This window comes from Catharus ustulatus, chromosome 7 (assembly GCF_009819885.2).
Source record: "Catharus ustulatus isolate bCatUst1 chromosome 7, bCatUst1.pri.v2, whole genome shotgun sequence".
Classification (NCBI taxonomy): Eukaryota; Metazoa; Chordata; class Aves; order Passeriformes; family Turdidae; genus Catharus; species Catharus ustulatus.
The window spans coordinates 20,825,139-20,835,948 of NC_046227.1; the positions used below are offsets into that span (position 1 = coordinate 20,825,139).

The 10,810-nt window shown below is 36.8% G+C and overlaps 1 protein-coding gene across 1 annotated transcript in view; it reads left to right on the forward strand.

Annotated features, from left to right (window-relative positions):
- Positions 1 to 10,570, forward strand: part of GRB14 (growth factor receptor bound protein 14) — a 47,173-nt gene extending 36,603 nt beyond the window's left edge. The window contains exons 9-13 of the mRNA XM_033065358.1: positions 1,356 to 1,472; positions 1,683 to 1,740; positions 1,833 to 1,920; positions 5,616 to 5,709; positions 9,636 to 10,570. Of these exons, the coding sequence (XP_032921249.1) occupies positions 1,356 to 1,472; positions 1,683 to 1,740; positions 1,833 to 1,920; positions 5,616 to 5,709; positions 9,636 to 9,782 (504 nt within the window). The 3' untranslated portion in view covers positions 9,783 to 10,570. The remainder of the gene's footprint in view (positions 1 to 1,355; positions 1,473 to 1,682; positions 1,741 to 1,832; positions 1,921 to 5,615; positions 5,710 to 9,635) is intronic.
- Positions 10,571 to 10,810: the final 240 nt, after the last annotated feature.

Sequence of the window (10,810 nt, forward strand, 5' to 3'; positions counted from 1 at the left end):
TTATGTGAAGCTACTGCAATAGCCAGCTGCTGCTCTTATGATGGATCAGGGAGTCACTACTGATTCTCTCCTCTTTCACTGTTGTGTGCATTTTAGCTCCCATAGCTTCTAACAGGCACAGTCTATACCCACTGCTAACAAAGGCACTGTTTTTCTACTCGTGTATAGTAGTTCATGAATTAAACAGCACGTTGAATAATCTGGATATTAAGTGCACATGCTAAAGATCATACTTCATAAAGGAAGCCACTTCCACATTTCACATTCCTTAATTTCTCAACTGTGTCAGCTACAAAGAGTTCTAGAGGCAAAGATTTTCTCTTAATTTGCCCTTTTTTTTTTTAGTTCTGCAAAGTTTTTTACAGGTTTACAGTTACTCAGATAGAACTTGGTCTACAGTGTCAAGAATCACAGTGAACTATAGAATTACTCTCTTCCATTTCTAGTTGTATTCATGCTTCTAACCAAGCAAAAAAACAAGAAACAAACAAACGCCAGAGCTGCTCTGGTTTTGGATTGGACTGGGAAGCTTTGCTAACCCTGCAGAAATCTGGGCCTCTTGTGTCCAGATGTTGCTTTAACTTACAGAGTGCTAGAATGCTCTTTTATTTATTAGATATTCCAGTGCCTGCCTACATTTGAGCCATCATAATTCTTATAAAACCTGATTTTGTAAACCTCAATTTCTGATAAACATTTTGGGCGTTTTTAGGACTGTTTTGTCAAACCTCAGTGTTCTTATTCAGTTATTACAAATTTGATTTTCACTGAGAGAAAAAAACACAAGCATTTTTTTGTAACAGATGCTGCAGTTGTTGAGTCTGTGATTAGAGTTAGAAGGGATGTATTAAAATAGAAGTTATACTTCATAGAAATTGCTGTTTTCAGTGCTTAAATATGGTAAACTGAATGGAAATTTATATAGCAAACATATAAATCTGACATATTTCTAAGAAATATTTTGCATATTTTTTAATTTGATCATTATGTGTAAAATTTTTGTATTTCACCTTTTTTCCCCTGTTGCTTGGACATCTTAACAGTTTCCTGACCTGTTTTGACGTGGAAAGGCTATAGTTAAAAACATAAATACAGTTTATGGTAAAGTGATGTATTTGTCATCCATTGTGGTAATGCAAAAAGATGGTCTGTCCTGCCAGACTGTAAAATTGAGCTTTGCAGCAACATACTGGAATTACAAATGCTCCCTAGGGTAAAATGAGTTTGGCTCTGATGGGAAACACTGCCAATACTTGAAATATCACTTAAAAGCATAATGTTTTCTCAGAAGCTCACTTTTAAATGATGAATCTTGTAAAAAGTGAGCAAACTAAATTTATTTTTCTTTGTTGCAGAGAAGCATTTCGGAAAATTCTTTAGTAGCAATGGATTTCTCAGGACACAGAAGCAGAATTATAGAAAATCCAACAGAAGCCCTTTCAGTTGCAGTTGAAGAAGGATTAGCATGGCGGGTATTAAACATCTTTGATTTATCACAATAGTGTTTTCTGATTTGGTGGGGTTTTTTTAGTTGTTTTTTGTTGTTGGTGGTGGTTGGTAGTGGTTTTTGGGTTTTTTTTGGTTGGTTGGTTTTGGTTTGGTTTGGTTGTTTTGTTTGTCTGTTTTGTTTTTTTTTTTTAACAAAAGAGCTTTGAAGTCATGTTTTTTCTTCTCTCATACAGAGGAGAGGGTGTCTCCGACTCAACTCACATGGTAGTCCTATTGCCATGGCTAACATGGGTATGTGTGAGTTAATTCTTTGCCAGAGAAATGCAATAGCTGGTTCTTTCAATGAAGGGCAAATGTTTTTTCACTGATCTTTTTTTCTACAGCTATACACAGATCTCAGTCATGGTTTCATCATAAAATCTCTAGAGAAGAGGCTCAGAGACTTATTTTGCAGCATGGACTTGTAGATGGGTAAGTTAATTCTTTACATAGTTTCTCTAAGACATGTTTCTAGCCAACAACTCTATTTTCATGTGCCTCTTACTGGGGGGAGGTGGAGGAAGAAGTTTGCACTTACCTAATAGGAATAAAAAATTTTTTATATAGGGCTATCTGGGGATCAGTTGGTTCCTATTTTATATCATTTGGAAACAATGATGTGGTGATCTAAGACTTTGATTCTGTCACTGACTGATTACTTATGTCTGTTCAGAGCCAAGCACTAGAGCTGTGTCTTTGCACAGGATTCTCTAGGAGCTGTCAGCCCTGGCACCGCTGTCGTGTGTATCTCTATTAGCGATGAAAGAGTGAAAGAAAGCCTGAAAACATTATTCTAAGATGAGCTGTGCTGGGACAGACATTGAAAAAAAGTATGCTTTTTTCTCATGAATTGACTAAAAATTGTGTCATCCTTTATTGGTAGACAATAAATGTTAGGATAAGACTTTAATTTTTAAAATATTGAATTTAAATATTAATTTTAAAATGACAAAGCAAGTCAAATCATCCTGCTTTTCATTCCTGCGTTTTTATCCTTAGTCCTGTATTAAATGTAAACTCGGGCCTCCTTCATTCAATGAGTAATTCCATAAAAATCTCAATTTCTTTGAGTCTGTTTCCAGTTAGGTACCTGGAACATCACATTGCTGGTTAAATTCCTTCAGTTTTAGATTAAATATGTTGCAGTACTGTTTTCTACATCTACAGAAAGAGCCCCAGGAAAAAAAAAAGGGAGGAAAGGGAGACAAACTCAGCACAGGGATGATTAATTGGACTTCCACTTTTGTATTTTTAATTTTTTTTTAATATTTCCGGGGTCTTGTTTTTAAGCCTGGCTTATAATATTGAAGCTGGTTCTGTGCTCTGCATTCATTTTTGCATTTGTTAGAAGAGTGAGACAGGACATGGGGATGAATCCAACATGTATTTCTGAGCAGGATGTCATTTTAGGCATGATGCATCTTCGGTGTAATTCTTACACAACACTGAAACGAGAACGTGAATACCTTGCTAGCATTGGTTTAGTACAGTATTGTTTATGTTATATTCTTGGAACCATTCATAGCTGTGCAGTGGGATTTTGAGAAGGATGATATTTTGTGTGGACTGCCTAGAATTAATTAGAACACTGGTAGTAGGAGTACTCATATGCTGACAGATACATATTCAGGAGTTACAGTGAAGTAATGAACACATGACATCATATGACATCATTTTGATGAGCTAAAAGCATGAATTATTCTGGTTAACTATATATTAACCAGAAATGCAGCCATTTTTAATGGGAAAAATAATACTTCAGTTTCTGGGAGTGAGGGCAGAGAAAATAATCCATATTGGGCCTTTTAAGGTGATCCTGAGCAAGGAGTTCTCCGGCCCATATGACAAGAGAGTAGGACCTCTGTAATACTGTATGTAACAACAAATACGTTGTTCATGATGACTTTTAGAAGACAAGGAGGAGATTATATAAACTAACTACAGTAGTTATAGTATTTGGATATCCCAATAACAGAATTAGGGACAGCAACAATCTTAAGGCATGCTAGGAAGGAAGAAAGTTTTTGGATCTGGTGTTAAACCAACTTTCTTAGAAAAGTTTGCTTGGTAATATTTTAGATTTTGTATTTTACCCCCTAAAGTATGTTTGAAGACTTTCCAGTGATAAATGGTTGACAGGATTGCAAACTCATTGGCATCTGGTTGATGAAAGGGATAAGAGCATTACCAAAAGCCCATGGAAAGGTCCAACTTTTCATTCAGAATAGTTCATGAGGGAGAAGTTGACTGGAGGCTTCCAGCATGTCTAAAAAACTCCTTCCAGCCAGCATTTCTGAGATTCTGTGAATCACAACCCTTTCTTCATAACAAAGTTTTAAAAGGTTCTTTGACAACTAAAGTAGGTCTATTGTGATTATGTTAGAAAATAATAATGATCTTTTTCTCTGAAGAAGAAATGTTTCTTATATTTGTGATAAAACAAGGAAAGAAGTAAGAAAATGTACTTGGAAAGAACTGATGGGAACTTAAATCCCAAGTGATTACATTGTGCATCATTTAATGTGGATTCTACTAACTGGGTGTAGAGACCCCATTTTGGATATCTGAAAAGTGACACATTCCTACAGTGTCATTTTTGTGAATAAATTGAAATGTGCTCCGGGCTGTGAGCTCTCGTCCGTGTCCCGGGCAGGGGGAGCCCGCTAGGTGGCGGGAGCGAGCCGCTCTGAGCGGAGCCGCGCTGCGGGCGTGCGCTGTCCCTGTCCCTGTCCCTGTCCCTGTCCCTGTCCGTGCCCCTGTCCCTGCTCCTGCCCGTGCCCGTGCCCCTGTTCCTGTCCTTGCCCCTGTCCCTGTCCCTGCCCGTGCCCCTGCCCCTGTTCCTGTCCTTGCCCCTGTCCCTGTCCGTGCCCCTGCTCCTGCCCCTGTTCCTGTCCTTGCCCCTGTCCCTCTCCCTACACCTGTTCCTGTCCCTGCCCCTGTCCCGTCCCTGTCCGTGCCCCTGCCCCTGTTCCTGCCCTTGTCCCTATTCCTGTCCCTGCCCCCTCCCTGCCCGTGTCCCTGTCCCTGTCCGTGTCCCTGTCCATGCCCCTGCTCCTGTCCTTGCCCCTGTTCCTGTCTCTGTCCCTATTCCTGTCCCTGTCCCTGTCCGTGCCCTTGTCCCTGTCCCTGCACCTGCCCCTGCTCCTGTCATTGTCCCTGTCCCTGTTCCTGTCCCTGCTGAGCTGACAGCCGCCCTCGAGAGGAGCTGTGTTAGTAACAAGGCTCTGAACTACACTACACAGGGATTTGGACAGAAATGGTCATGATTATGGACTCCAAATTTATTAATTCCAGATATTTTCTTACTATGTAAAAGTAGAACTCTTAAAAATTTTGAGAATGAAATTAGTACTTGGAATCCATGGCAGAAGTCAGTGAAAATCAACTGCAAACCTTTGGCTGGTTTTTGGCTGATTCCATGAAAACTGTCTCATGTTGGTAATCTTTGCCTGTACCAAATTATTCTACCAGGACTATGGCAAAGTTATGTTTGTCTGTGTTCTGGCTGGAATAAGTTACCAGTGAATTAGTTGCAGTGGCCCTTTTGGCCATTCAGAGTGTCATGATTTGAATAGTGATTCCATAAAGCAAGCAGGGTGTAGCTCTGTCTGTCTTGTTGGGAATTTTTCTGCTGTGCAGAAATGGGAGTGCATTTATGAGGACTGGCCAGATGTGAAAAGCATTCTCTTGTGCCTTGCATTACCTTTTCTGTAAAATTCCTGTTTAACCTTTTGAATTCTCCTTATAATGTTTGTGATTTAGAAAATTCAAGTTTTCTCTAGTCAGAGTACAAAGAAAAATTTTGTTCAAAGCACAAACTTTGAGGGTGCTTTTCTGTCTGAAGAAATGTATTGTAATTCTATGCAGTGTAAAAACTAACGCCTACAGTGTCATTTATTCTGAGAATGCATGTTTTTCACATAATAGACAAGGTGAAGAAGATTTTAAGAGAAAGTATTCCCAGTGACACATTTGCAGAGAAATACTGATTAAAAGCCTAACTTACATAATTGATATTATTTATGCTTTTCACTAATACTTGCTGTAATGAATTTAGAACAGTTTTAACTGGATGTTTATAAAAGTATTTCAAATGATCTTACTTTAAAATTTTTCATCTCTTCTAGGGTATTCCTGGTACGCGATAGCCAAAGTAACCCCAAAACATTTGTATTGTCCCTGAGTCATGGATTAAAAATAAAACATTTTCAAATTGTACCAGTAAGTTTTTTCAGTTTATATATGGAGTTGCAAAACCAAACAATTGAACAATTGTGGTAGAATATTGATAGATTTTTTTTCTTTTGCTGTTTTATGGAAAATGTAAGCATCATACCTGTATCAGTAAATACAATTAGCATTCTTTAGTAGAGCTGAATGTTTTTGAGCTTTGCTGTTTGATTTATTCTAAAGCTTGACTGGTGTTATGAAATCCTAAAAAAATTATTGAAAAACTAAACAAATCTATTTCAGCTGGAATAGAAGCAACCCTGATGGCATGAAAATCATGTATAAATAGAGTTCATGTTTCCTTTTACTTTTCAGTACGTACACGATTTCTTAAGTCATCTCTTTTGGACTGCTTCCATCATGTGTCCATATCTTACTGAGTCTTCTGTTCAGGATAGTTTCAATGTTTGTAGTCAAACACATTTTTTTGACCTCTCTTGTGGTTGCTGTGGTATATTCATGTACATGTTCTTCAGGGGAACAAAAAAAAATCGTTATTTAGTCCAGCTGCTTCATAGGTAAGATGAAAGTTACTAAAATCATATTTCTGTTAGTTTTCATTGAACATACTGTCCAGTTATCCTGCCAGAATGGTTAGCCATCCCCATTGTTTCCACTCTCACGAGGTGATTTATGTGGGTTTCTTTACATGCTGCTTCTCATGAGATGAGAAATACTTGAGAATTTTGTATTTTGGCCACAGATACTCAACATAACTGCACAGACCCAGAGCTTTTTTATCTCTCTTTACAAGAACCTTTCTGCCAGACCACATAATACTCTAGCATCCATGTATCTTCTTGCTGAATTTTCTAGCAGATTCTGATGTTTCTCAGTAGAAATTAGTCAAGTGGCACTGGTTTTTTTTGGTCTTTGATCTGTTGATTCTCTCTGATTCACCAAATTTCTCCCTTACCTAGGGCTTGTAGCTGATATCCTCCACTAAAAAAAAGTTCATGCAGAATAAAATTGAAGCATTATTTGAGAGGAGGAAAAAAGTTGATCAGATTAGCTATAAGAATTGTCCAGGATTTTGTTGTGTTTAAGTACAGAAGTACAGAAGGAGGATTCCTTCATCCAAAGCTTGTAGTTATGCACTGGATCCCATGGGATCGTCAACACATAATCCTCGATAAGAATCCTGGGTGTAAGATCTCTGTGTTTATTGACAGTGGTCACTTCTAGTATTTACTTTGATATAACTGTTATGTGGTTTAGAAAACCTTCTGAACTCTGTACAAAGAGTGTATGATTCTTCTTCATTGGGATGTCCTTTAACTATCAGATTTAAGAGACCACTTTTGCTTTCCCTATCAGGAAGCAGACCCTCTCTCCTCTAAGTGCAGGTATAGCAGGACACTGCAGTTATGGTCAGTTCCTCTGAGATGGATGATTCTCTTCTTCCCTTCAAAAGACTAAAGTGCTAAAACCATGCTCTTCTGTTGTGGAATCTTTGGAAGAACCAGGAATTCTTAGTTTTGATATAAGACTTGGGTCACATTTTCATGCTGTTCATTGAGAAGACCTGTACCACTTCATTGCAAAATTTGATTTGAAGTAAATGTTTTTGAATTGTTTTTTAAGTAAAGCAATTTCTCCTATGCTAGTAACCAGAAAAAAATAATTATGAGAACAGCTTAATCCAGAGAGAGTGTCTCAGCTCAGGAAGCTGTTTGTCCCCCAGATATTGGCATATTTCAGTTCCTTCCTGTCAGTTGCTGGTTGCATTCAGTACCCTCATTTCATTCTCAATACCCTGACTTAAATGTGCTTTGTTTTTGCTAGAACAGTGCTCTTTAAAGATTTCAGAAAATTGTTGTTTAACGGAGGAGGTGTTCTGGTTCCAGTTGCTGCTGATCTAAATGAAGTGATCATTTTCTAAAAATAAGGCATTTTGTATCACTGTAGTAAATTCATAGCTTATTAGTTGAAGATCAGGGTTACTTCTTTGAATTTCAAATTCTACTGTTGTCCTAAACTCTTACCTGTTTCCAGCCATCATAAAGACAAACTTTCTTACTAAATGTAAACAAATAAATGTCATTTACAAAGCCTTTTTTTTAAGGTAAAAGCAATTCAATCTCTGAATTATTTTTTCTCTTATATTTTAGGTTGCTTCAAGTTATGCTGCACATAAAAATGTCTCCTTTTAGATAGAGTATGCAGCCTGCTAGTTCACACCTCACCTATGTAAAAAGGTGCCAATGTGTTAACCTTGGCAACCTGTGCAGCAGGTATTGCAAGTGAGTAGTAGGGAACTGATTGAGAAAGTTCCAAAGGAAACCTCTGGAATACATTTTTGGGATCCTGTACTGTGAAAATTGGAGAGCTTGTTAGTTTAAAGGTATTTTTTCAGGTGTTATACTCTGAGCTGATGCAAGTCCACTTCAAGGGATTATGTCCTGAAATTTCATCCCTATGAAAGATGAAGAATTGATGCACCGTTTTGGGACTGTCTTTTTCTAATAAACATTCTCTTGTAACAGCCTTCTTAGCTTGCAGAAGATGCTAGGTTCTATGGGCAACACAACTTTGATATGAGTTTTTACTTTGCAAAATACTGAAAGCTTTAGAATTAGCAGTCTGTCTGGTATTCATTTCAAGGTTTGGAATTAACTTGTTAGGAGGATAACAGACATTTGAATTGTTAACTCTCCTTGCCTGCAGTGTGTTGGCAGGAAAATTGCATGCATAAATAAAGTCCAATGAATGATAATCCATTTTCAGGTCCTTGGCTGGAGCACAGGAGTTTACACATTCTCAAATTGGTAATTCCTTAACTAGCAGTGTTTGACCTGGTTTGACCAAAGTCTGAGAATAAAGAAATTACAAACTACTTCCAGTCATGGTAGAAAGGGGTAGAATAACCAGGAGTCATAACTAGTTCAGCAGCTGCTTAAGATAAAACATCTTAATTACAGGTAAGACAGCTAATTCTATCTTCTTTCTTCCCCAGTATTCAAGTAGGGTAGTTGTGTTTTCACCTAGAACACCATCTGCTACTCCATGCTAGCCCTACTTCAGGATCCTCTGTTCACCACTCTTTCAGTCTTGTAAAGTATCTTTTTTCCCCCTTTTGTTTTTAAAAATAGTTTGAATAGGTTTTTTCATTCTATATTTACATGAATACCAATTAATGACTACTTCACCAATCTTCTTGATATTAGACATAACAGCGGTAGAGGAACTAAATCAAGGAATTATATACTCAGCAGTGCGGTACAAATTGTGCAAGGGCTAATGTTCAGTAACTTAGAAGAGGGAAATAGTGATTGCAAATTTTTAAGCATCTAAAAGTCAAAAGGAATCTTTCAAGGTATGTGTTGAAGTTTCTTCTTTTTCTTCTGTATCTGTGCTAATACGTGTTTGGAGCTGCAGCAATTCTTCCTCCTATAACAAAGAACTACCAGAGCAAGCATGTCATTCTTGTGAGGGGTAGTGACTTGTGTAGCTAATACTACCCAGCACACCACTGCACTGGTGTGTAGCATCGTCACCTTAAAAAAATGATAGAAAGTAACGGAAGGAAGTGGAGCAGAGATTGAAATATATGAGTAACTTCAAACTTGGTTGCTTCATGGTGCTCTGTAAGAACTCAGGGTTGATATTAACCCCAGCTATCATTCCAAAGCAAAGGCATGAAGTAGCATTGCTAGTGCAGAAAGAGTACTCCTGTACGTACTTCACTGTTCTTTCCTTTTAGGTGTGTGCTTGAAGCCAAATAATTCATTGTTTTCCTATTGGGGTTTTTGTTTGTTTGTTTGTTTGTTTGTTTATTTTATGTATATGATCACTGTATTTCTTCTGCTCACAGTAGCTGTAAGATTATGAATTTAAAATCTCAAACGTGTTCCAGTCATAAAGAAATACCATAGCAAAAGAGGATTTTATTGAATCTTGTTTTTCCATTTTTACAGTTGGAAGATGATGGGAAGCTGTTCTATACCCTTGATGATGGTCATACCAGATTTACTGATCTCATCCAGCTAGTGGAATTCTATCAACTTAATAAAGGAGTACTGCCTTGCAAGTTAAAACACTATTGTGCACGGATTGCTCTTTAACCAAAGCATTTGTTTCATCAAAGGGAAAGCAAGATACTAGTATACTTTTTCCCCTAAATTTGTATAGCAAAAGGGGGAAAAAACCCATTATATTGTAAAGATTCTATGTTTAAGCTAAAAAATAAATAAATAAAAAATTATATTTTATGTAGATAAGAACTTTGCTTTGTGATTGTCACAGCAAAATTAATTTTATGGTTTTGATAAACCAGTCTTTCCAATGTAATTCTTTAGTGTTGTCTTGGACTTTCTGGATTTCCTTCTCAACTGAAAACAGTTTGAAAAATATTGTGTAACTCCTACAAAAATATAACTGAAGGATGATCTTTGTTCTTAGGTTGAAAATTAACTCTTTTCTCTATAAATGTTTCTCATAATTTCTGTTCATTACATAAAATAATAACATTTACTGTGGCAAGGATAAGAAGCTGAACTGCACATTTTATTTGTAAATAAAATGAATAAATATTTTGCACTATATTTTTGAATGCTACTTTGAGGATTATTATATCCAAAAAGTGAAAAATCATTAAAACCACTTAAAACTGCTCAGTTGTATTGAGTTGTGCTATTCTTGTTGTAATATTTTAAAGGATTTTTTTCCTCTAATCCATGACTAAATCTACATATTTATACAGGGCTGGACTGTCACTTATTTGGCTGTGAAATGTATAAACATGCATAAATTATTATGTAGTACATAATGTGCTTTAGTGTTTACCTATAATCTCTGACACAAAGAGAGGCGGAAAGACCTGTTAAGTACTGTGGATCTTTGCACAGTTAAGGAGGGAATAATTTTCAATTGCCTTTAAAAATAAAAGTAATGTTATAATAGTTGTAAATTATCAATACTTTACAATACTTAGAAATAAAGGTAAGTCCAGTGGACTTTGCTGAAAACCTCATGAAAGTGTTTTTGCAGTCAGTTCCTAGTTTATTTTATTATTTATTATGAAATAAAAATGTCAATTTAGCTACTAGGCAAGCAATCTTTACAGATTAACAAGTATCTAACATTCCAGCTG